The sequence below is a fragment of the Chanodichthys erythropterus genome, chromosome 11 (assembly GCF_024489055.1).
Source record: "Chanodichthys erythropterus isolate Z2021 chromosome 11, ASM2448905v1, whole genome shotgun sequence".
Lineage (NCBI taxonomy): Eukaryota > Metazoa > Chordata > Actinopteri > Cypriniformes > Xenocyprididae > Chanodichthys > Chanodichthys erythropterus.
The window spans coordinates 8,992,079-9,019,914 of NC_090231.1; the positions used below are offsets into that span (position 1 = coordinate 8,992,079).

General features: G+C 40.4%; 1 protein-coding gene across 1 annotated transcript; it reads left to right on the plus strand.

The window, feature by feature from the left end:
* Positions 1-27,752, plus strand: htr2cl1 (5-hydroxytryptamine (serotonin) receptor 2C, G protein-coupled-like 1). The gene is made up of 3 exons (XM_067400412.1): positions 1-391; positions 24,080-24,280; positions 26,797-27,752. Exons 1-3 carry the CDS (start codon positions 1-3, stop codon positions 27,750-27,752), a joined length of 1,548 nt encoding a protein of 515 aa, XP_067256513.1.
* Positions 27,753-27,836: the final 84 nt, after the last annotated feature.

Sequence of the window (27,836 nt, forward strand, 5' to 3'; positions counted from 1 at the left end):
ATGGGGGCACCTGGCGGGCCAATTCTGGGTGGGTTTAGCTCTACGACATCCTCCCTAGACCTCACTGGCTGGATGGTCTGGCCTGGCAATACCACCGTGAGCCTAAACCAGAGCTTTTTCGGGACTGATTACAGTGTCAATCTCCCCTCCTCATCTTCATCTTCTCCTCATGGGGTCGAAAGGGAGGTGATGAAGGAAAAGAACTGGCCAGCCCTGCTGATTCTTGTGATTATCTTTCTGACAATAGGAGGGAATATTTTGGTTATTCTAGCTGTGTCACTGGAGAAGAAGCTGCAAAATGCAACAAACTTCTTCCTGCGCTCCCTTGCCGTGGCGGACATGCTGGTCGGCATCTTGGTCATGCCCATCTCGCTCATTAACATCCTGTATGGTGAGTTGACACAGGGTTTTTCAAACTGTTTGATTCCATGATCCGCAAATTTTAAAGTAGATAAAATTCCTTCCTGAAATATATCCAATAAAGACCCGTTTATATTGTGAAAAAGTATGAATATTATGTTTTATTTTTATTTTTTTTTAATCATTAATATTTAATATTTTTAATATGATATTCTTAATATAAATTATGTATTTTTAATATTCTTATTCATTTACATTTTAGCACTATATTACTCTGAATTTTTCCACGGTTGGCATAGCACCTTGGGGACCCCAATTTGAAAACTCCTGATTGTCAAACTAATTAATACCATAGACCCAGAAATATGAGAATATATGTAAAACATTTAGAAATATTAATTTGAAATTTAGATATTATCACCGTGTGGAGTGGTGAATTGTGGGTAAAATATTTCAAGTTGGTCTATAGGCACTGATATTTAAAGGGTTAGTTCACCCAAAAATGAAATTTCTGTCATTACTCACCCTCATGTCGTCCCAAACCCATAAGACCTTTGTTTGTCTTCAGAACACAAATTAAGATATTTTTGATGAAATCCGAGGGTATCTGATCCACACATAAAGGCAGCAACGCCATTGCACCTTTTGAGGTCCAGAAAGGTACTAAAGACAGCTTCAGTGTTTATGTCTGAATGCGGGCACGGTATTGGCCAGCTCCTGCGTCAGCATCACACGAATGCGTCGCGCTGCTCACGTGACCAGAGCCGGCCAATACTGAGCCGCTGTTCGGATGTAAACACTGAAGACCTGAAATGAAAATAGCGTAGCAGTATGACCGGGGACAGACAAATTTGTTGAATAAAGTCGTTATTTTTGTTTTGTTTTTGCGCACAAAAACTATTCTTTCGCTTCATAATATTAAAGGTGCCATTGAATTGAAAATTTTATTTACCTCGGCATAGTTGAATAACAAGAGTTCAGTACATGAAAACGACATACAGTGAGTCTCAAACTCCATTGTTTCCTCCTCCTTATATAAATCTCATTTGTTTAAAAGACCTCAGAAGAACAGGCGAATCTCAACATAACACTGACTGTTACGTAACAGTCACGATCATTAATATGTATGAGCCCAATATTTGCATATGCCAGTCCCTGATCAGTGCATTACACAAGGGCAGCCAGTATTAACGTCTGGATCTGAGCACAGCTGAATCATCAGACTAGGTAAGCAAGCAAGAACAACAGTGAAAAATGGCAGATGGAGCAATAATAACTGACATGATCCATGATAACATGATATTTTTAGTGATATTTGTAAATTGTATTTCTAAATGTTTCGTTAGCATGTTGCTAATGTACTGTTAAATGTGGTTAAAGTTACCATCGTTTCTTACTGTATTCACGGAGACAAGAGCCGTCACTATTTTCATTTTTAAACACTTGCAGTCTGTATAATTCATAAACACAACTTCATTCTTTATAAATCTCTCCAACAGTGTAGCATTAGCCGTTAGCCACGGAGCACTGTCAAACTCATTCAGAATCAAATGTAAACATCCAAAAAAAAACACTGTACTTACGTGATTAGACATGCTGCATGACGAACACTTTGTAAAGATCCATTTTTGAGGGTATTAGCTGTGTGAACTTTGTTTATGCAATGAAAGAGTCGAGAGCTCGGGAGGGGGCGGAGAGCGCGAGCAATTAAAGGGGCCGCAGCCTGAATCTGGGCATTTCTAATTATGCCTCAAAATAGGCAGTTAAAAAAAATGAATTAAAAAAAATCTATGGGGTATTTTGAGCTGCAGCTTCACAGACACATTCAGGAAAAAAATGTTTGATGGCTTCTTTAAGGCTGAACCACTGTGGTTACGTTGACGGTTTTAACTATGTCTTTAGTACCTTTCTGGACCTCAAAAGGTGCAATGTCATTGCTGCCTATGTGTGGATCAGATACCCTCAGATTTCATCAAAAACATCTTTGTGTTTTGAAAACAGGTTTGGGAAGACTTGAGGGTGAGTACTTAATGACAGAAATTTCATTTTGGGTGAACTACCATTTTAAAGGATTAGTTCACTTTTAAATAAACTTTTGCTTATAATTTACTCACCCCCATGTCATCCAAGATGTCCATGTCCTTCTTTCTTCAGTCGAAAAGAAATTAAGGTTTTTGATGAAAACATTCCAGGATTTTTCTCCATACAATGGGCTTGAATGGGCACCAGACGGTTCAAGGTCCTAAATACAGTTTCAGTGCAGCTTCAAAGGGCTTTAAACTATACCAGACGATGAATAAGGGTCTTATCTAGCGAAACGATCAGTCATTTAAAAAAAAGCACAAATGTTTTATAAGCACAAATGTTCTCCTTGCTCTGTTCTCGGATGCGCGTTCGTGACCTCACGTAATACGCAATTACGTTGAAAAGGTCACGCTTGACATAGGCGGAAGTATGTCAATCAGATCCCTAGTTCAGAAGTCAGGGCACTGATCAGGGAATCAGCCACAGCCACATTCACTTTCATACTGATTCACGACCTAGGGAACTAGGGAGCTGATCGAGACGCAGGGTTAGTATTTGCACGTTCAGTATATTGCATTGTATATTGCAGTTGTAAACACCGAATCTGAACTTCCGCCTATGTCAAGCGTGACCTTTTCAACGTAATTGCGTATTACATGACGTCACAAAATGTTTTTAAAATGACTGATCGTTTTGCTAGATAAGACCCTTATTCATCGTCTGGTATCGTCTGGTATAGTTTAAAGCCCTTTGAAGCTGCACTTTAGGAGCTTGAACCGTGTGGTGCCCATTCAAGCCCATTGTATGGAGAAAAATCACAAAATGTTTTCATCAAAAACCTTAATTTCTTTTCGACTGAAGAAAGAAGGACATGATATGACATGGGGGTGAGTAAATTATAAGCAAAAGTTTATTTAAAAGTGAACTAATCCTTTAAGTATAAAAATGCAAATGGAATGCAAACTTTAAAATAATGCATCCCATTAGAAAGCCCTCGTCACCTACAGAATATATCCTCACGAGAAACCAGACTTCCTGTAATATAACTTTAGTGGCATTTCTCTTTAAGACCCAGGGGCTTTTTTCACTGGTGCAAAGCAGCCCTTCTCCTCCAAATAACACAGCTCATTATACAAATGACAGAATATACCCTGGTTAAATAACACATTTAATTGGTCTCTTTCCACCAAAACTCAAGAGATGATAACTTCTATTTTGGGAAAAAAAAAAAAAAAAAAAGTTGGGGTTTAGGTTGATTTAGTTGAGAAATTTTACATCAGTTTAATTATATACAGTACAGAGCACTGACAAAGTTAGAAAAGAAAGGGCCAGAAGTGGCAAGATTTAATAGCTTTATAGCACTGTATAGCATGAAATCTTCTTTCACAAGAGAAGAGAAGAGAAGAGAAGAGAAGAGAAGAGAAGAGAAGAGAAGAGAAGAGAAGAGAAGAGAAGAGAAGAGAAGAGAAGAGAAGAGAAGAGAAGAGAAGAGAAGAGAAGAGAAGAGAAGAGAAGAGAAGAGAGACAGGCTGTGGGGGCACATTGAGAGAGACAGAATCTTGTTTGGCATTGCTTTGCTCAGAAGCCAACAGAAATATTGCCTGTGACAGAATTCAGATCGTTTTCCAGTCCAGCTGCCTCTGAGCAACTGAGCTGTCTGCTTTAGAGAATTTCTGACTCTTGCTATTCATGCAGGGGGCCACACTGTCCATCTCTCCTCAGCCATGAGGGAGCTCTTTCAGAATGCGTCGCCTCGCCAATCTCTGGACTTGAGTGGGTTAGCCGAACTCTCTCAGACTCCCTTCATATTGATTGCGGAAGATGTCCTGCTTTAAATGATCTTAGTTGCTTGTCAGCTGTAAATAGTGCACATGATGAGCTTGCATTTGTCAGTTTGAGAGAAGGGGAAGTTATTGATCACAAAGAGATATTGATCAGTACAGGATCCTGCAGACCCTCAGAGCAAACAGAGCATTGGAAAAGAGGCAATTTAGTGGCGGGAGAGAACAAACTGTCATGGATTCATGCACATAGATACTCTCTTATTTTAGTATCATTGATATACTACTAGACTTTAGATTTTGTTGTCAGATTTTGTTCGATTTTATTTTTATATTTTCAGTTTTGATTTTAAAGTTTAGTTCTAATCATTTTTATTAGATTGGTTTATATACTGTGTACATTTTTATTAGATTGGTTTATATATATATGTATATATATATATATATATATATATATATATATATATATATATATATATATATATATATATATATATATATATATATATATATATATATATATACAGCTATGGAAAAAATTAAGAGACCACTCCAAGTTCAGAAATCAATTTTTTCCATAGCTGTGTATATATATATATATATACACAGTATATAAACCAATCTAATAAAAATGAACTAAACTTTGTATGGAGTGTATATATATATATATATATATATATATATATATATATACACAGTATATAAACCAATCTAATAAAAATGAACTAAACTTTGTATGGAGTGTATATATATATATATATATATATATATATATATACACACACTGCCCTCCAAAAGTTTGGAAACACCCCAGGCAAAGTATGGTTTTGGACGATATCAGCATAAATCCTTATAATTTTTTGGTGCAAATACATTAAAGTAACTTGACGTTATCACTGAAGACCAGCAATAATAATTTTCATTTTGATTACATAATAATGGCAATATATACATGTCAAAGTCAGACATGCCCCTTTGCCAGCTGTGATGCCTGGTTACTGGTTTAAACTTGGCCCAGGTTTGTAAAAGATTTTTGGGTCAGCACACCTTAATAGCTTCAACAATTGATTGCCAATTAAGTTTAGAATACAATGAACCAATCAGAACCCAGTTTAGGTCAGATAGCTGCTAATGGTGGATATTTTGAGGAATCGAAAATGTAAGTTTTTTTTCTATGTATAAACTGTTTATGTAATAAAATATATTTTCGTAGTTTGTGTTGTCCCTTATCACTGCAATATTATCACAAATTAAAAAGGATTCATGCCAAAATTGTCCAAAACCCCACTTTTCTAGGGCGTTTCCAAACTTTTGGAAGCCAGTGTATTTTAGTTTATATATGAGCTTTAGTTATTTTAGTTATTAAACTTAAACTAAATGAAAATTAGAGATGTTTTCTTGGCAGCTAGCTAAAATAAAATATGTTTAAGTTATTTTACGAAGCCCCACACATGAAATGTGGACAAAAATATTTATTGTGGCCATAAATTAAGAATTTATTTCTGAAAATTAAGAATTTATTTGTTCCCTCGTTTTAGTAAATCATGGCCTTGTTGTACTAATTTGTTCCCTCGTTTTGATTAAATTGAAACAAGGAAACTAATTATTACACTGTGGCCAGTAAAAAGAGGGAACAAATTCTTAATTTGTGCATGATTCAACTAAAACTATAGAATGATAGTAAATCGTGGCCAGTATTTACTAAAACGAGGGAAGGAATTAATAAAAACAAGTGTATCTCCCTCCAAGCATATGCAGACAGAAATGGTTCTCTTGCAACTGGTTTATACAAACACTTTTCTCCAAATCCAGCCTAGATTACGGTGTCCTCTTCTATAATACTGCATGTTACCTTTGACAAGAAATGCCATGAGCAAACATCATAGTGAGCGTGAGAGTTAACACCAAAATTAAACAAAAAGTAATAAAATGGAAATCATTATTACAAAAAAATTGCATCATCACACAATCTGTGTTTCATTTCAGCAGGAATATGGTGACAACTGGCCACAAAATTTAATGCAAGCTGACGCATCATGACAGCACTCAGGCCAAAGCACATTAGCGACAGACACTTCCACATATGTTGATAATAAATCATATCATTAGACTGGCACAGCAGCCGATTAACAGACTGTTTTGGGAAAAAGTGTAACTATTATGCAGAATTACAGCAAATGTGCAAAGTCATTAAGTTTTTTAATTTACAGACTGACCAGTAATTCTGCAAAATAACTGTTCCCTTTCATGGGAACATCGACGCTGCGTAGTCGCTTTGGGAACGCCTCTGCGTGATTACGTCTTGAAGCACTTGTGTAATCGAACCAATAGTGTAACGGGACGTCAGAGCGGGTGACGTCACGGACCAGGAAACTATAAAGCACCCCTGAGAACAAAGAACGCTAGCTTCTGCGTCTTCAGCAAGCGCTCTGTGTATTGTGTGTCTTATTTGGTGTTGTCTGTCCGTTATACAGTTCGAAAATATCTCTTAGTCCGAGGGCAAGAGTATTTTCAGTCCACCAAGCACTTATATATATATATATATATATATATATTGAAAGACACGTTTATAAAAAATATGGCGGCAGGACAAACAGGCAAGCAGCAGTTCATTCAGTGTGCTTCTCCCTGCCCTCGCTTCATCAGGGGCGGGGATACAAACGAGTTATGTGTAGCCTCTTTGGGAGTGGAGCATGCCCAGGCAGCTCTTGAGGGAGCTGTCTGTGTGCATTGCGAAAAGTTAACGCTCCGTACACTCCGTTCACGCCGGGCGTTCTTCAAGAAAGATAAAGAGGGCGCCGCGGCGAGTGTTCCCCAGGGATCGGGTCCCGCTGCTGCTGAGGCACAGCGGCGGCTGCATTCCTGGGGTTCACAGATGGATCTGGTGGAGGGGTTAGAGACGGGCCCAGCCCTATCTCGGCCCTCACCCGCCAGACCCAGTGTCTCTCCTTTGGTTGCGGAAGCACGCGCTGCGGTTTCTTCCCCCAGAGGAGAGGCACCAGCGCTTCACCTGTCTAGCTCTGAGGAGTTGGATGTGGTGAGCGTTGAAGCTGGAGAGGAGGACTCGCCATCCTCATCTCCAGCATATGAGGAGCTGCTGGAGGTTGTGACTAGGGCAGTGGCAAAACTTAATATCGAATGGCCAGCAGAAAAAAGCGAAGCGCGTCACAAAAGCAAACTGGATGAGCGCTTTCTCCCTGCCCGGTCACAGCCTCAGCGTCGGGGATTACCATTCTTTCCCAACCTCCACACCGAGGTGACGAGGTCGTGGAAAAAGCCAGCACAATATCGTGTATATAACCCTCAAACATCTATATATTCCAATATATTGGGGCTTAAACAACATGGCTATGGGACAATGCCTCGGGTCGAAGAGACGCTCGCGAGCTATCTCTCGCCCGAGTCTGCGTCGTCCCTAAAATCCCCGACGCTGCCCACCAGACCACTAAGAACAACATCAGCTCTGGTGGGCAAAGCATATGCCTCAGCAGGTCAGGCCGCAGCGTGTTTACACACAATGTCTGTCCTTCAAGCATATCAGGCTGACCTGCTGGGGGAGATCAATGAGAGCGGTGAGGCTAGCTTTGATGTGATTCAGGAACTTCGTAAAGCCACTGATCTATCTCTCCGTGCCACCAAGGAGACGGCAAAAACAATCGGTCGCTCTATGGCAGCCCTGGTGGCAACGGAGAGGCATTTATGGCTAAACTTATCAGACATCAGAGAAAGAGATAAGAGCGTCTTATTGGATGCGCCGCTGTCTCCCCTGGGCCTCTTCGGCGACTCTGTCACTTCGGTCGTCGAGAGGTTCCAGGAGGCAAAAAAGCAGTCAGCGGCCTTCCAGAAGTTCCTCCCTCGCCGCTCTCTCCCGTCCGAGGCTGCTGAGCGGGAGCAGCCTCGGGCGTCTAGCAGCTCCTCATCTGTGCAGAGAGCGCAACAAAAACAGAGTGTTGCTGCCCGTGCTCCCCCGCAAAGAGCTTGGGGACCGGGACGGGCAACACAGTCGAAGCCTTCCCGGGGTAGAACAGATTTGAGGACTGTTATTATCGCCAGGAAGGCTTCGAAGAAGTCCTGACGCCAGTGGCCCAGGACTTCCGAGGGTAGCCCCCTCCGGAGAGGTCCTGTATTAAAATCTATAAAATTAACTCCTCTCCGACACCCTTAAGGGGCCGTTCTGCCAACCCTGCCACCCCGTGTGCTTCAGGGCGCAGCGGTCCCCACCGACCCTCTGAGGGGGGTCAGACAGCGCTTGTTTCGGCTGCTCCCTGCCGGTACGCCGCTTCAGGGCACTGAGCCAAGTGCTCAAAAAACACCAGAGGCCAGTCTCGAGAGGCTGGTTCCCTTAGTGAAATTTCTGGAGGAATGGAAACGTCTTCCTAACATTTCTCAATGGGTACTGCGTATGATAGAAAAGGGTTACAAAATACAATTCGGGTTTCGCCCGCCCCGGTTCAATGGGGTCCTCCCTACAGTGGTGGGCCCCCAGCAGTCTCTGGTTATGGAACAAGAAGTTACAACACTTTTGCAAAAAGGAGCTATAGAAAGGGTTCCTCCTCCCAGCAAACAGTCAGGGTTTTACAGCCGTTACTTCATCGTTCCGAAGAAGGATGGAGGGTTGCGTCCCATAATAGATTTACGTATGTTAAATCGCTCAGTACAAAAACTCAAGTTCAAGATGCTAACACCCAAACAGATCACCACTCAGATCAGGTCCGAGGACTGGTTTGTGACAATAGATCTGAAAGACGCTTACTTTCATGTGTCAATCCATCCTTCACATTGGAAGTACCTCAGGTTTGCTTTCAGGGGCGAAGCTTACCAATACAAGGTTCTTCCCTTTGGCCTATCCCTTTCACCCCGCACCTTCACGAAGTGCGTGGATGCAGCCCTGGTTCCTCTGAGACTCCAGGGCATCCGCATACTGAATTATATCGACGATTGGTTGATTTTAGCTCAATCAGAGCAACAGGCAGTTCTACATCGAGATGTAGTTCTGTCACACATGAGAAGGTTAGGGTTGAGACTCAATGCCAAGAAGAGTGTGCTTCTACCAGCTCAGACTACCAACTATCTAGGGGTAGTTTGGGATTCTACTACGATGCAGGCACGTCTGTCTCCTGCTCGGGTGAATTCCATTCTCTCAACCGTGAAAGGGGTGAAATTAGGCCAGTCACTAACTGTAAAACAGTTTCAGAGACTGTTGGGTCTGATGGCAGCGGCGTCCAACGTGATACCTTTTGGCCTGCTGCACATGAGACCCTTACAGTGGTGGCTCAGGACCAGGGGGTTTTCTCCGAGGGGAAATCCTCTCCGCATGATCAAAGTCACGCGGCGATGCCTTCGTGCTTTATCCATGTGGAAGAAGCCCTGGTTCCTGTCCCAGGGTCCTGTGTTGGGAGCTCCTTGTCGTTGCGTAATGCTAACGACGGATGCATCTCTCACAGGCTGGGGGGCGATCATGAGTGGTCGCTCAGCTCAGGGTCTTTGGGAGGACCATCATCGTTCTTGGCACATATATCGGCTGGAAATGATGGCGGTATTTCGAGCACTCAAATACTTCCTCCCAGACCTGAGGGGCCACCATGTGTTGGTCCGTACAGACAACATGTCGGTGGTCTCATATATCAACCATCAGGGGGGTCTGAGGTCTCGTCAGTTGTAAAAATTAGTCCTTCGGATCCTCCTGTGGTCCCAGGGGAAGCTCCTCTCCCTGAGAGCGGCTTACATCCCGGGGCATCAAAATGTGGGGGCAGACATCCTGTCGAGGCAGGAGCCGAGGCCCGGGGAACGGAGACTTCACCCCGAGGCGGTGGAGTTGATATGGAAAGAATTCGGTCGCGCAGAAGTCGACTTATTTGCCTCGAAAGAGACGTCTCACTGCCCGCTGTGGTACTCACTAACTCATCCATCCCCCCTGGGGTTGGATGCCATGGTACAGACGTGGCCGAGGCTGCGTCTGTACGCCTTTCCCCCGATTGCTCTGCTCCCCGGAGTTCTGGAGAGGGTTCGGCGGTACGGGGCCCGTCTCATATTGGTAGCCCCGTTCTGGCCAACCCGAGTATGGTTCACGGACCTAGTGTCCCTTCTAGACGGCTCCCCCATGGAGATTCCAATCAGGCAGGACCTTCTGTCTCAAGCGGGCGGCACAATAATTCATCCCCGCCCAGAGTTATGGAAACTGTGGGCTTGGCCTCTGAGGGGGCCGAGCTCATAGAATCTGGTCTCCCAACTGAGGTTGTGGAGACCATACTCCACTCCAGAGCTCCGTCCACGAGAAAACTATATGCATACAAGTGGAAGCTGTTCGCTACTTGGTGTAGCCAGTCTCAAGTGGACCCGTTCCACTCTTCTATCAGTCACATACTGCAATTTTCTCCAAGAAAAATTCTCAGATGGCCTAACTCCTTCTACATTAAGGGTCTATATAGCAGCAATCTCCGCTTATCACTCTCCTTTGGAGGGTGTTTCTGTGGGAAGAAACCCACTAGTTATACGTTTTCTCCGTGGCACCCAGAGGCTGAGGCCGGCTGTACGTACAAAAACTCCATCCTGGGACTTAGCTATTGTACTCGAAGGGCTGTCTGCGGCTCCCTTTGAACCTTTGGAGGAAGTACATGAGAGGTTCCTCACGCTAAAAACCGTATTTCTGCTGGCTATTACATCTCTTAAAAGAATTGGAGACCTTCAGGCACTTTCAGTTGCTCCTTCATGCTTAGACTTTGCGCCTGGAATGGTCAAAGCTTTCTTGCATCCTAGACCTGGGTATATACCCAAGGTCCCTACTCATGTCCCAGGGCCTATTGTACTGCAGGCCTTTTATCCTCCACCTTTCACGAATGAGGATCAGGAAAAACTAAATCTGCTCTGCCCAGTGAGGGCTTTAGACACCTATGTCCACAGAGCTGCCCTGTGGCGAAAAACAGAACAGCTGTTTATATGTTACGGGTCCCCTAACAAGGGAGGTCCTGCGTCTAAGCAGAGAATGAGCAAGTGGGTGGTCGAGGCCATCTCTCTTGCTTATAAGTCATCCGGACAGCCCTCGCCTTTGGCCGTCCGGGCACACTCTACCAGGGGTATGGCTGCCTCAAAGGCTCTGATTTCGGGGGTTCCCCTCAATGATATCTGCGATGCTGCTGGGTGGTCATCTCATCATACCTTCGTTAGATTCTACAACCTTGACTTGGGCTCCACTCCAGGGTCCTCAGTACTGTCATCCTAAAAGGTGATTCAGACAGGCATTTGGTCTTATGGCCTAGTTGGGATAGCGTTCCCAAAGCGACTACGCAGCGTCGATGTTCCCATGAAAGGGAACGTCTCGGGTTACGTTTGTAACCCTGGTTCCCTGAATAAGGGAACGAGACGCTGCGTAGCTTAGCCATACTCCCTGCACGCCTGTGAGCGCTTGCTTCATCCGTATCAGAAGCTAGCGTTCTTTGTTCTCAGGGGTGCTTTATAGTTTCCTGGTCCGTGACGTCACCCGCTCTGACGTCCTGTTACACTATTGGTTCGATTACACAAGTGCTTCAAGACGTAATCACGCAGAGGCGTTCCCAAAGCGACTACGCAGCGTCTCGTTCCCTTATTCAGGGAACCAGGGTTACAAACGTAACCCGAGACGTTTTCTCAACTAAAGCTTAACATATAAAAGTGGCAGCGGCGGCCAGAATAAAATCAGTGTATCACTGTGTTATATGATTTGACTGTAACCACATACATGGACATAATAAAATGATGCATGGAAAAGGTAGTCTTAGTGAGTTTGATTCGTGCATTGATAGTTTGTGTGTTGTTATATGATGCAATGAGAAGTTTAGCACTGCTGCAGTTCATATTACAGTTTCCCCTGCATTGTGTGGATTATTAGGGACAAGAAAATTGATTATTTGTCAAATTCGAATGACGTTTTAGTAATTTGACAGTATGAGTGAGTTTAAGTTGTTAATAGATCGATCGTTAATCTAGTTAATGATTTAATGCACTGAGCTCTACAGTCACAACACTCTACAACAACTTAATTATAGTCAAATTAGAATGATTTCTTAGTTTTATATATCATTTGTGATTGCATTTTCTATAGATATGGTCAGACGTGCAGTCTACCAATAACATTACAGTGACAGCACTAGAAACGCTCACAAGTGACTTAACAGTACAGAGCATAGACATAATAAATACATAGATGCCCTATTGGCCGCTGGACCACACATCAACGGCGCTGCCATATTTGTAGGGGCAACATGTTGTAACTCTCAGAAGTGGACTGAAGAAAAGATACCTGACTATTTTTAGAATTTACAAACCGTCGCACAATCTAAACCACATATCGGGGAATTACTTTTCACATGTAAGCCTGAACAGTTGTTTTTGGTTGTATTTGGTCATTATAACATTTTGACAGCTAGTTTACCACCAATGTCAGACTATTAAAATCTAACGACAACACTAGTTATCTATGAAAACTGAGATTTTATAACAAATTATATAAAGTTTACATGATTTTTATGAAGTCTGAGATTATATTATAGTTTATTCCATTAATTAATCAAAATCACAAATGCGTCTTCCGTGCAATGAAGCCAGAGGACTTTGACAGGACAGGTCAGGCTGTCAGAAGTACAGATAGACTTAAACCGACTCATCTCTGATCTAATCGTGGCTCATTTATATTTTTACCCCAGTTTAGCCAGTGAACCAGGACAACACAAACCTCAAAGAAGGCTGAAGAAAGCCTGTCAGTGGACTGTTCTCTGCATTTCCAAGAGACCTCGTCTGCTTATTATTATTATTATGATATTATTATACAACTTATATTATTATATGATTGTACTATTCACTACTCACTATTTTATTTGTTATTTTTATTTTATTGACTATATTATTTTACAATTTATGATATACTATCTGCTATTTTATTCAGTTATTATATTATATTACTACTAATAAAGTTGCCAGACAGTTAAATATAATGCTGTTCTTTTAAAATGGAGACATTTTTTTTTTTTTTTACTATAATATAAAATGTCTATAAAGACATTTATTGTTGTGTTATGAATAATAAAGCAAACATTTGTGTGTTAAACTGCAAGCATAAGGCAACACAAATAGAAATAAATTATAAAAATGTAAAGGGCCTTAAGATAAATGCTTCAGATTAATAAGGTTTTGAGATGCAAATTATCTTCATATTAATTTGAAATTGTCCCTTCATCTGATTCAAGAGGAAAAGCTAAAGGTACAAGGGAAAAAGCTAAAATGCCATTGTTGAAGACAGAAAAAGCCATTTCCACAATTACGACATATTAATTATGACAATGAGTAATTTTCAAGTTGCTTGACTATTTTATATTTTCAAACTATCTGGATTCCAAGTAATTGGAGACAGAGCCTTTTTTGTACGTCACGCAGATCATAAACCGTTGAAATTGGTTGAGAAATGTAAATGTTATTGCGCTTTTTGTCCAGAAAAGCCGCAGCTCCCCGTTTACTTGCATATGTTTGATGAGGAGTCTTGCCCCGCATAACAATGGCGGACTCGTTGACGTATCGCAACAACAGTCCAAAGCAGCCAATAGAGCGTCTATGTATTTATTATGTCTACAGAGACTATAGCGACATGCAGTGACAATGGCTGAATCACAAATGGCACCATAAACCCTCACGGTCTTCCTCTGAGTCCGCACTTTTGTGATGTAATGCCACTTTGACTGCCGGGTAAAGTCCTCTGCATAGCTCACAAACTTGCAGGCATCAAACTATTGCAAGCATAGCGGCCGCAAAGGGGGCGCTCGTGAGCACCCTTCTGAAAGCAAAAATGATGAGTGGGACACCCTACGGTCTCATGGACTTAATGGACACGTGCACATGGCAGCCAATGTAAGTCCACAAGACCAAAAGTGCATAGAAGCGTGCCATTTGGGATTCAGCCACTGTCACTGGCGGTGTGTACTGGGCTTTAAGCCCAAAGCGTCATGAACAACATGACAAATAAAATGAAATACCTCATTGGCTGCATGCTGCGAGAAAGGGAAATAGTCTTTAAATCTTCCTTATGACCGTTCAAGTCTTTTGTGATGAAAACAAACTGTTATCAGAGTATACATAATGTCCTTGCTTGCAGGAGCTAAGAGACCGATGTGAAGTCAGCATTTGCGCATAAAATAATGTATAAACGTATAAATAACAAACACAACTTAAATTCTTAATTATGAAAGTGATTTTAGAAAATGAAAACAAAATTACACATAAAATATATAATCAATATAATGGCATCATTTACACTCCCACCAAATCACACAAATGGTTGTTGCTGGTAACCACATTTCAATGAAAACATTTTCACGTTATTAACAAATCAGGCTGTAACTTCAAGAAAACATTATACCCCTTGATCTGTCTCAAGCAAAGTAATAACCTTTTGTTCAGGTCTTTTAAGAAACAGTTTTAGTTTGAGTTTCCCTTTTTTGTCAAATGTGGTGTCACTAGCTATTAACTTGTTTTCTCTTGAAGATGTGTGTGTCATGATCACCAGTTGGACAGACTATTTTTCACCACACTTGGACTTAATTTCCCATAACCCACTTCCTGGACTCTTTATCCCGTCATTGCACTCAGCTGTTTTGTGTTTGTTCATTAGTGTCTGTGTATTTATACCTGGTTTGTTTCTGCTTTTGTTATTGTGGTTTACGGTCACCGGCTTCACTGTTTGTTTTCTTTGTTATGTATGGACTGTTTTCTGGATTTTGACCCTTGCCTGTTTGGATTATGTTTTTGGATTGCCATATTAAAGCTGCATTTGGATCTAACCCTCTCATCTCTGTGCCATCCATAACAGTGTGATGAGACTACACTGCTGCATCTCAGGATCCACCATCGATTAGCTCAGACTTTCAACTAGAGTCCCGAACACGGGGAATTTCTCCCATTGTGCATTCTCTGTCAGGTAGTCTGTCAGGTGTCATTTTTTCCAAAGAAACTTGGTCTTGAGGTCTTGAGTTGCTCTGCTGTCAAACCTCGAGAGGCATGATCGGCTGGATTGTCCTCAGAGGCAACATAAGCCCATTGTTTAGGCTTTGAACTGGATCTGATTCTCTGTATACAGTTGGCTATGAACAGGTGAAACTGTCTGGTGTCATTATGAAACAGCAAGAAACTTTGTTAGACTTGTTAATTGCTTGCAGTTTGCAGATTGCATTTGCGTATGCAAACTGGCAGAGCTCATACATTTTAACCTAGCCAAAACTTGAAGGTAAGAAGCCTCTCTTGATTTCCATTTCAGATAGATTGGGTAATTCTCTGATCTAGGACTCCCATTAAGGTCTTAAGTTCTCTGGAACTTTCTCATCCCAACCAACCTTCTCTCTGCACATTTGCTGGACTTTTTGTCAACAAGTGGACTCTCATTCTGTAGATGGATGGTGTGATCTCCATTCTCCCACCACAGAAATCATAGGTAATCTTGATCTTCAATGACCTTGATGGTCATTGAGGGATGCATCCTGAGGGATGTATCCTGAAACTTGGCAGAACAGTCAAATACTACACGTATTTTCCCTGGTTTCTGTGGATGGTAAACTCGATGATGTGGAGTATACCAAACTGGACTGGTTTCAGTTTCTCCCTCAGGAACCTTCTCTACAGTACGTCATCACGTGAAATGATGTCATCCATGAAGTATACATAGTCCTTGTAGTACTTCTGATCTTTCTTGAATTTCTTTTCAAGATATTTCAGGTGTTGTACTGTACAAGTTTTGTTGTTAGGAAGTTTTTCCCTTTTGAATAGTAATGGCATTTCGTAGTTACCATTGCTCTTTTGTGTGATGTTTTCTCTCAAAATTGACAAGATCCTTTTGGGACACAGGATGATCTTCTCCGGCTTTTTCTGAGAAGTCTGATTCAAGGACCTTCATTATCTCTGAAGGAGTAATTTCTTTTACTTTAATTTGACTCACATTGTGTACTTCAGTTTTGAGATTGAAAGGAGATTCCATATCTTGTGTCACTACACTGAGTATAAGGCTGATGTATAAGGCTGACTACTCCTCTTGGAAGTAGGGCTTGTGAGCAGTTGTACCCAATGAGCAGACCAACTTCACAATCCTGCAGTGATGCTACAGTATCTCGTCTTGGAGGTGCTCTAGATGAGACCAAGCTTTTGCAGTTTCATTAGTTGGTATGTGCGTTCTGTTGGCTGGACTAAACTCTCAAGTGTAGACTGGTGGTAAAGAGATCCTTTTACCAGAATAAAAGCCTCAGACCTGTAGGTTCTTTACTCTTTGAGAGCTTACCACTGTGGTTCTTGAGGTCATAGAGCTTGAGCTTAACTTGTTCTTTGCTTGCTTCCAATGCTTCAGCTACTTCACTCAAAATGAAGGTTGTGTTGCTTTGAGAATCCAACAGAGCATATACAAGGACTTCTTGTGCTGGTTGAGTTATGGATGCAATTCAGACAGGATATATTGATGATGTTCGTGTGTTAGTTTCATCAAGTATTACTCTATTTGAAGTAACTGTTGTGGTTGTTTCTTTATGTTGTGTTGATTGTGGTCTTTCTTGGTGCCTTTCTTGTCTTGTACTTGGCTTTTCTTGACTTGTCCTTTGCTTGGCTTGTGGTAGTTTTTTATTTTCTTTGGTTTGCTCTTCGTGCAGACAGGTCGGATGCATCTTATGGCGCACGCAAACACTTCTACTGTTGCAGTTCTTTGATAAGTGACAAGGCTTGAGACAACCAAAGCATAGCTTTTCAGCTTGAACAAACTTAATTATGTCAGAAAATGCTTTCTTCATGAATTTCCTGCATTTGTGCAAAGTATGCCCAGTTTTCTGGCAGAAAATGCATACTTCAACAGACTTTTCATTGGAACTTGTGGTCAGTGTTTTTGCTCCAAAGCTTTGACTTTTTTTTGGAATTTTGGCTTTTCAACTTCACCTAGTTGAAGTGCCTGTAATGATGTGAAAGGATTGCAGGCAATTTTCACCTCTCTTGTCAGAAACTTAACAAATTGGCTGAAAGAGGGAGATTAATTATTCTCCTCTTCTATTTCAATAACCTTCTGGTTCCATCTCACCGCTAGCCAATCCAGTAACTTTGAAAAAAAATTTTCATTAGTCATTCAAGATTTCCAATGCCTTGATATGGACCACGGCGGCCTCACAACTACGCAGAGTCAACAAACTCTCAGAGCTCAAAGCTGTCCCTAGATCCCATTTTAGGCCACACCTAGAGCTTGCCTCTGTACGATTTTGCAATAGTAAATGGGTTTCCGTATCTCTCTTCTAAAATTTCCCATGCAGCAACATAGGCAGATTCAGTTCTGAGTAGGAAATATCCATCGAGTGCCTTCTTAGCTTATCCACTAACATACCTATGGAGGTAGTATACCTTCTCCTTGTCTTGGATGTTCTTCTGGTCGATCAGTGTCTAAAAGGAGATCTTCTTTGTGATCTTCTTCCATGGCCTTCTCTTGATCGAACTCTTCTTTCTCCGTTTGTGTAGAGTCTTTTGTAGAGCTACATGTTCTTCTTCCAGTCGAGCTTTAACGTGTGTGACGTCATATCAATCACACTTGCGGTAACCAGGGTTGCGTCAACAGACGATCATGTATTGATGATAGCCAGATATTGTCAAAAGCATCAAATCTTGGCAATATTAAGAGGATTTGGTATTTCCAATGAATGTAGGCCTGTTACATTCTTCTAGTCTATTATTATAACTATTAGGTTCGGCTTCTTTTATTATTAAATTAATATTATACTACGTGCTGTGAGGATAATAATAGCTATCTTTTAAAATGTTTTTAGGTCTATATATTTTTTAGGTCTATTATACAGTAAATTATAGGCCTTTAGCTAATTAAAATTATTAAGAGTGCAGGCTATAATATTTCCTAACTCCGCAGTCATCAATGAAAATTAAGCATAGCTTTACTTAAACCACCAACTTTAAAAAAAAAAAAAAAAAAAATGGGGAAGGTGGAAGGTTTCTGAAGGACGCTGCGCTGCTAAGCAATGCTAACTCATGTATTTAAAGATTAAGCACGCAAGCTCATTGGCTATAATACAGCAGGAACCAATCATCTCTGACCTATAGAGAACGATGTGATAATTAGCAGGTTGTGTTAAAGGACCAATTAGCCTGCCCATTAGAGTTTCATGCCAGAACTTTGTATAAATAACAAACACAACTTAAATTCTCAGGTATGAAAGTGAATTTAGAAAACCAAAACAAAATTATACATAAATGATATAAACAATATAATGGCAACATTTACAACAAGGGAATTGGTTTTGGTTTTATTTTTAGTTAACAATGAAAACCTTGCTCTAGCATGCACAAAGCACAGACCACAGTGTTTATAAAAACTTCAAATGCATGCAATCTCATATACAGTACTGACACAAAATAGCATCAGCTCAACTTTGTGTGCCGTATTCATATGTTTCTTGGGTTTTGACCCCCCCAACCACACACACACACACACACACACACACACACACACACACACACACACACACACACACACACACACACGCACACACAAGCACACAGATAGAACAGATAAAGATGGAGTGGAGGGATTCTGCTGCATGTCAGCTTGTTGTCATAAACAGTAAGCCTGTGATGGCCATTACCAGCAAGCTGTCAGAGCAAAATATCTTCAGCTGTTAGAATGTGTGAACGTGTACACTCAGACACCCACATACGAATGCTTTCACGTTCATAAACTCAGACACGCCTATGTCTACACACAAACACACACACTGACATAAAATAGATTTCCACTGCAGTGAATGAGACAATGATGGATTTCACACTCATTTCATTTACGGGGTCTAATAGTGTGTGCGATTGTGTGTGTGTGTTTGGTGGGGGGATTGCACCACGTATGTGATTGAGCTGGCATGTGACTTTCGTAAGATACAGCCATCTGACCTTGATGCAGTCTGTTTAATCTGTGTGAGTCGGGTGTTAAGTTCCAGTGCATCATCTGAAAAACGGGGTTTGTGATGGAGCATGTGGCCTTCTGGAGAAAGCTTAGAAACCATATCGTCGAGGATCAGCAAGAGACAGACGAGGAGTAGAAATGAAATTGGAGAGAAGCATTAGACTGATTACCTCTGGAAACATACAGTGTCAGGACGTGTTTAAGATGAGCTATATACTGATACTCAGCAGCTCAAATGGTGTTGAACTGATAGACATCTCAATTCTGTCTTGCGTCTGAAGGGTGGTTCTGGGCCTGTTAAGGTTTCAATGTTTTTCACACTGCACATAAACTCTGGCCACCTTTTCCCCTGTCCGTTTGACAAAATTATCATATGTTTGAATTATTTCTTTTTATATTTGGCAAATTGGTCCAGTCAAGTCATCTTCATTAATATACCAATTTTCACAATACAGATTGTTTCAAAGCAGCTTCACAGTGATAATAGGAAAATTAATTGACAGAGATTGTTTTGGCTTTACAGCAGCTCTAAGAAAAATTTTCGAGCTAAAGTAGGTTTCTGATTGAATCATTTCTGTTGTAAAAATTAATTATTAACTCAGGGGCCGCCTAAATGACACTTTTTAACTGAAAACAGAAGACTTTTAATGCATTCTTGCCATTCATTTACGTGTTTAGTCTATAGGTTTGTGCGTTTGAATGTGTATGTGCGTAGACGCTTACTTTTTTACAAAGTGATGGTTTGTAAAAAATTGGTGGCAAATTTGCATGAATTCGTACAAAAATACGAATTTACATGATTTTTAGTATAAAAGGTCCATCCCTAACTGCACCACTAAATCTAACCCTCAGTGGAGTGAATGAGATCATAACAATTCATACAAATTCGTGTAAATTAGTTAAAAACTGTCGTTAGAGTGAATTGATTTATCTGTGAATTTTATTAACAGTGGGTGAATTGTGTAGTTTGCTGAATGATACTACTTTGTTAAAATACGGGATATTAAACATCTACATAAAAGCATTTAACAGCAACCGCAAGTGTATTCGAACTATATATTTTTGCACCCATGCATGTTCCCTTGAGATCAAACCATTAATCTTGCCATTGCTAGCACCACTAGCTGAGCTACAGGAGCACTATTAAGTATTAGACTTGTTATTAGACAATCCACATTTATCAATGAGTGAAAATGTGTGTAAAAGAAGTGCAAACCCATAATCTAAGTAGTTCATCATGGATGTCTGAAAATTGTTGAAAGATCCAAAGGAGATCATTGCCTTTCAGTTATATCAGTGATGTACAGAAATCAACAGTTGATTTTTCTTGTCTCTGTAGGGTACCAACACTCCATCTCTGTCTGCACTAAGAGAGAATTTAATCTACTAAACATGGAAATGAGGGCTGAGTTATCAGTTGTTCCAATTAATCAAAGCAAGATGTAAAGGGCCGTAGGCAGCTGGACCAATCAAGGGATGAAAGAGAGTTAAAATAGAGTGTATGTGTGCTTTCTGTCATCAACATGCAGATGAAGTTGCATGTTGACGTGAGGAAATGTTGCCCCCCATGCCCTGTTAATTATGTTTCAACCCCCCCAGTTTTTGTGTTCACTCTGATACAGCCACACCACCACAGTTCAGAACAGTACAACATATTCACTGCTGGCAGCACTAGCAATGGCAAGGTCATGGATTTGATTACCAGGTAACAGACATGCTGGAAAAATGTGTTCCTTGAATGCAACCTTGTTGCTTTGAATAAAAGTTACTTTGAATAAAACTGTCTATAATATGTAAACAGGCTGTTAAAGGAGACTTTTTAGATTGTGTATTCATGTATTAGTTCAAACCGATGATGTTCTCATTTAGGGTGACAGCATGAGACTTAAAATAGCTAATGAAATTAAAAAGACATCAACAACAAAATATTTTTAGAACTTTTTTTTTTTTTTTAATTTTTAGAAGTATTTTCCTACAGAAAATATGTAAAAGGCTGTGCAGGAATATCTAGACAAGGATTTAAATTACATGAATATGTGCTTCTTTTTTGATTCACTAAATCGAACAAATTGATTCACTAAAATGATTTGGTTTCTTAAATGGGGAACTTCCCAATGCTACCTGAAAGAGGATATTCTGGGAGAATATGTTTGATTATTGCTCCAGTTGTAGGTCTGCATGCACAACAGAATGTGACAAAACAGTGTAAAATCAGTGATGTATTGGTTCCTCCACAACACTTTGTTTGTTTTTTTCTACCTGCAGTAATTAAACATTCATTTGATGGGTTGAATCTGACCTATTCCCTTTACTTCCCGCTTTCCACCACATACCCCATCTCCTTTTTATACCGCTTTATCTCTTTCTCTTACACTTATTTTAACCCCATAATCTGTATCGCCACGGATCTGCTGCTGTCATTTTTTCTCATTTAGGACAGGTGTAATTGCATGTTCTGTGGACAGCAAAACATGAATGGGGCCACTGCAGAGATACAGACAAATAAACGAGGAGAGGAAAACCCCTCACTTGCCATCTGTGTCAGAACACTTGCTTGTCCCACGCTGGCAGAGAACTCGGTTATCACTAATTTCGCTAACTTGGCATCAGACATTCCCCTCATTTCCAGTCCAGGTGTTCTGAGCTCCAAAGTGCTGTCTGGATTTGGACCAGTCTCATTCAGCCCATGATTGGATTGCCTGCACTTGCCCTGGGCTTCAATAAAATGTTAAATTGGCAGTGACTCACACCTCGGGTGGCGCTAATGTCTTCCGAACCCTCAGACATGCCCCTTCAGACCTGTAGACCTTGCTGTAAGAGTATCTGACCTTGCATTATAGTGTGTCCTCTCTGAGGGATGTTTTCATTTTGCCACTTCTGTCACCTAAAAGCCTATCAATTGAAGCTTGAAATTTTGAATTTCAGGTAGTGTTGTAGTCAAGACAACAGCTCTCTTGCTCTTGTGATATTGCTTAATTATATCATGTTATAATTTAAAAAACAAGATCTCATACAAGTAGTATTTTGCAATCATATATGATATTTTGTGGGCATTTGTAATAATTTTTCTGATATTTTTGATATAATCCCTTATTAATTTCTGACCTGGCACAACAGTAACAAAATAAATCCATAGAAATAAGTTATTGCTTGCATTTGAAGCAGGAAGTTTTATATCCAGTCACATTAACGATGTTAACTACGGAAGAGGATTAGGGCCAAGCAATAATAAAAAAATAAAACCATCTCGAGATTAAACTCGTTAAATTTTGAGAAAAAAGATGAGATAAAATGTTGAGAATAAAGTCATTAAATTACGCGAAAAAAGTCGTTAAATTACGAGAACAAATTCGTTAAATTATGAGAAAAATGTCGTAAAATTTTGAGAAAAAGTCGAGATAAATTGTTGAGAATAAAGTCATTAAATTACGAGAAAAAAGTCGTTAAATTACGAGAACAAATTCATTAAATTATGAGAAAAATGTCGTTAAATTTTGAGAAAAAAGTCGAGATAAAATGTTGAGAATAAACTCATTAAATTGCGAGAAAAATGTCGTTAAATTTCGAGAAAAAAGTCAAGATAAAATGTTGAGAATAAAGTCATTAAATTACGAGAAAAAACGTGTTAAATTTCGAGAAAAAAGTCAAGATAAAATGTTGAGAATAAACTCATTAAATTACGAGAAAAATGTCGTTAAATTACGAGAAAAAAGTCAAGATAAAATGTTGAGAATAAAGTCATTAAATTACGAGAAAAAAGTCATTAAATTATGAGAACAAACTTGTAATTTAACGAATTTATTCTCAACATTTTATCTCGACTTTTTTCTCAAAATTTAACGACATTTTTCTCATAATTTAACGAGTTTATTCTCAACATTTTATCTCGACTTTTTTCTCGAAATTTAACAACTTTAAACTCAAGATGGTTTTATTTTTTTTTTTATTATTGCTTGGCCCTAATCCTCTTCTGTAGTTAACAAATAAATCAGACAATGCTCTGGCAATTTAGTGATATCCCTGCAGTTGTGATCATGACCTCTTAGTCTGAGATTGACACAAGACCAAGACCTTCAAAAAATGGTCTCAAGACCAAGAGCGTTCTCGAGTACTACAACACTAAATTACTGGTATCATCACTTGTTCCCAACTCTTGTTTAGTCTTGTGGAACTAAAATTTAACAAGAACTTGGTCAGAAACTCGTTAGACATTTTTTTAGAGGTGCTTGCTAAAGCTAACATCACTATTACAGTTGTCAATGTGCAGCTTGCCCTGAATAGACATGAATGCTAATTCAAACTATGGGGTTTCGGGATGGGTTCTTTTTGAGTTGAGCCAGTAAGTAACCACCTAGCACTTAGAAACACACTAGCAAAGTTCCTGGCAACAACCCAAAACATCCTAGCAACTGCATAGCAATTCACTGGCATCCACCCACAACATAACATCTTGGCAGTGAAAGGCAAAACCTTTTACGCAGATAATGTGGTGAACAAGAGATTTACATCACACCTTTTACTATTTGGAGCATTGTAGCCAGCTGGAAAACTACTGACAAATCAGAACCAGGACCAGAACTGTCTGTTTTATAATTCTGGAATTATCTCTAAATATACCCAATGTGAATGTGTGTGTGTGTGTATATCTCTCTCTCTCTCATATCCTTGAGCCTACACAACTCTAAATGACTTTTTTTACATAACCTGACTGTTTCTTAATGTTGGTTATTTTAAGCCTGCTGACATAACAGTCATTTTTAGCTCTTGGTCTAAAGACAGTTTTCTGGACTTTTAAAATGTGATCTACCAGGACCTCTTTGCCTGCTGTCTATCCTTTTTCTTTCTTTCTTTCTTTCTTTCTTTCTTTCTTTCTTTCTTTCTTTCTTTCTTTCTTTCTTTCTTTCTTTCTTTCTTTCTTTCTTTCTTTAAGGGTGTTTACAAAGTAATCTCTCTCTCTGTATCTTTCCAGATTATGCCTGGCCATTGCCCAGCGCCCTCTGTCCTATTTGGATATATCTGGATGTGCTTTTCTCCACTGCTTCCATCATGCACCTGTGTGCCATTTCCCTCGACCGCTACGTGGCCATACGCAATCCGATTGAGCACAGTCGGTTCAACTCCCGCACCAAGGCCATGCTGAAGATCGCTGCAGTTTGGACCATTTCAATAGGTCAGAGAAACATTGATATCATATACAAAAACAAGCATGTGGATGACTGGAATGTTGAAGCAATCCCAAATAAACCAGCAGAGCAGCAGCCTGAAAAACCTCCAGAAGAAAGGACAAACGCAACATTATTTTCCAATGACAGTAGAGGTCTTTAGATTAAACAGCTGTACCATTTGTACCCACTGAAGTCAATGTCAGCCTACTGCAATTTGGCTGAATTTATTGCTGGAATGTGTTCATATCTCACAGGACCCCTCAGAATGCCGATTATGTTGTGAATGTTTTTCAAGGCTCCAGCTGAGGCCCCTCAGATTAGCAACAATGAAAATGATTTGAAATAACAAATGTATAAACAAGCACCAGTTTGGTGATTGTGGTGATTTTCTCCATCACCCAGAGCAGCTCCTCTAAATTCAGAGTAGCTTGCATTAATTGAATGTTTGTGGTCTGGTATTCACACATTTGTAGTGAAGATCACCACCTACTGTTCAATAACATAAAGCACAGTCTGTGTGTGTGGAATGCTAAAGGATTGGCATTCTACTGCAATAGCGCCCTCTAGAGTCGAGTGACTCTACAATGACTGATCTGTTCCAACAGCAGAGTTAAAGGATTTTCTGGATTGATTGAACTGGCAGTTGTGTTTGAAGGTTTAATGAATTTAGTAGATTCCAGAAAAGATAAAGTCTTCTCACCCTGCTTTTCTTTGAAATGAATGCAAACCTACACACTCTCTTGGACACCATGTCTCTCTTTCTCTCACCCACACAGGCGTTACCTTCCTTTATTGCAGTGTTATTTTAGTATTATTTATATACTATTATAGTTTTTATTAATATATTTTGAATCAGCTTTTATTGTTATAAGTTATTTTTATTTATTAATCAAAACTCATTTTGAGTTTGAGCTCATTCTGGTTTTTAATAGTTTTAGTTAAAGGATTAGTTCACTTTCAAATTACAATTTCCTGATAATTTACTCACCCCCATGTCATCCAAGATGTCCATGTCCTTCTCTCTTCAGTCGAAAAGAAATTAAGGTTTTTGATGAAAACATTCCAGGATTTTTCTCCATATAGTGGACTTCAATACGGACACCAAATGGTTGAAGGTCAAAATTACAGTTTCATTGCAGCTTCAAAGCATTCTACAAGATCCCAGACGAGGAATAAGAGTCTTATCTAGAGAAACCATCACTCATTTTATAAAATTTTTTTATACATTTTAACCATAAATGCTCATCTTGAACTAGCTCTCTTCTTCTTCTCTATTAGAATCTGTAGTGTAGACACTGCTAAGTTTATTACTGCCCTCCACAGGTCAAAGTTTGAACTAATTGTTATATACTTGCATTAGAATATTGTATATGACAATTTAGTTAAAACTTTGACCTGAGGAGGGCTACACTGCCAGAATTCTAATAAAGAAGAAGAAGAGAGCTAATTCAAGTAAAGTCACCTTTATTTATATAGCGCTTTTTACAATGCAGATTGTGTCAAAGCAGCTTTACAGTGATAACTGGTATATAATTGTTGCTGCACAGCAGCTCTTCAAGAATAGTGTCAATGCAGACAGATCAAAGCACTGTTGAATAAATGTCAAGAATACTGTTGAATATCAAATATCAAGTCAAATGTCAAGTGTGCCCAACTAAACAAGCCAAAGGCGACAGTGGCAAGGAACTCCAAAAGGTGACATCAGGTGGCAAACAAGTGGCAAATAGTTGTTAAAATGGAGAAAAAAACCTTGGGAGAAACCAGGCTTAGTCTGGGGGCCAGTTCTCCTCTGACGAACAGTGCTTTGTTACGAATCAGGTTGCTATCATAAGTCTGATAGGATCGCAACAATCAGTTAGTATTTATTTCAGTTCCATCCAGACGGTTTGTTGAGGGACTGTGGCACTGGTTGTCGTGTCGATGAGGCCTTCACAATGGATGATCCAGTTGACTCTATCTCTGCTGATACTTCAGGGCTGCGTTGTGGAGTTCAAGATGAGCATTTATGGTTAAAATGTATAAAAAAAAAATAAAAAAAAAAATAGAAAATGAGCGATGGTTTCTCTAGATAAGACCCTATCTAATCCTTTAACAATAACAGCACTATTCTATCTATCCTCCTTTTGTGTTTCTCTTTGCCCCCTGTTCATCTCTTTTCTCCACAGAAGGTTCTTGTCTCACCTGCTAATATTACTTCGACTTAGTAATGAGTGCAGATGACAGAGTTCACACATCCAACGTCTCTCTTGTTTGAACGTGAACCCAATGTTTATTTGATTCTTATCTGGATCAAAACTGCATTAATCTGCCTTGACAGTCCCGTCTTCTCTAATTCAATAAAAGATTCTCTCTCTCAAACATCAGGAATACTGATCTAGCCAAATATGAGAGAGGATTTGTCTCAGAAACAGATTTCTGAGTGTGATTTGCTGAGCCCATTGGTAGTCCGACTGTTTTTGTTGTTTTGGTGTTTATGTATATTTATTTATAATATTCTCTCTCTTACCTGTCCCAACTCCAGGTGTCTCAATGCCTATCCCAGTGATCGGACTGCGTAACAGAGAAAAGGTCTTAATAGATGGCAACTGTGCTCTGAACGAGGAACGTTTCATACTCGTTGGCTCTTTTGTTGCCTTCTTCATTCCTCTGGTCATCATGGTGGTCACTTATTGCCTCACCGTCCAAGCACTTCAGCGTCAGGCCACAGTCTTCCTCTATGAGAGCAAAGCCTCTTCTCAGCAGCCGTTGCAGCCTCCACCTACTTCCCAGTTGGCCCCGCCGTCGGCTCCATCACGTCGTAGCAGTCTGAACTGTCTACGGATCAGCAACAACGATGGAAACCCGCTCAGTCTGACCGTGCCCCCGGACACCATCTCAATAATCCCAAGTTCAGAAGTGCCATCTCAAATGAATTCGCCTGCTGGACGGGACCCGGGTGGAGCCCACGGGCGGCGGGGCATGATGCAGGCCATTAAGAACGAGCGGCGAGCATCTAAAGTGTTGGGTGTCGTGTTCTTCCTCTTCCTTTTCATGTGGTGTCCCTTTTTCATTACTAACGTTCTGTATGTCCTCTGCCGTGGAGCCTGTGATGAGCCTCTGCTCACAGAACTGCTCAATGTGTTCGTTTGGGTGGGCTACATCTCATCAGGGGTCAACCCTTTAGTGTACACTTTGTTTAACAAGACCTACCGAAGGGCATTCTCGAGCTACTTGCACTGCCAGTATGGACGGGTAGGACTTAAACCCATCGCTATACACGCTCCTTGTCCGTCCCATGCTGTGGTCACACCCATCCTGATCTGCGAAAAAGTTTCCATTGACCGGAACAGTAACTGCCGCAATGGGGACGGGAATGGAATCCGAAATCTGGAGCTCCACGACATGGACACTGAACCCGGACTGGAGCTGAAACCGGGAATATCAGAGCTCTCCATCAGCAGCTGTCACAGTCACACAGAACACACCAGCAGTGTCTGAAAAATATCTTTTAGTTTGACGTGGCAAACAGGACAGGGTGTGTGACCAAGCTCCAAGTGATGTATAGATCCTGAGGAGATGTCA

What these genes read in the sequence shown, in the direction of transcription:
- htr2cl1 (XM_067400412.1), top strand. Translation starts at nt 1, where the DNA reads ATGGGGGCACCTGGCGGGCCAATTCTGGGTGGGTTTAGCTCTACGACA. An exon ending in GCTCATTAACATCCTGTATG is followed by an intron (nt 392 to 24,079) that starts GTGAGTTGACAC and finishes GTATCTTTCCAG; the next exon opens with ATTATGCCTGGCCATTGCCC. An exon ending in AGTTTGGACCATTTCAATAG is followed by an intron (nt 24,281 to 26,796) that starts GTCAGAGAAACA and finishes TCCCAACTCCAG; the next exon opens with GTGTCTCAATGCCTATCCCA.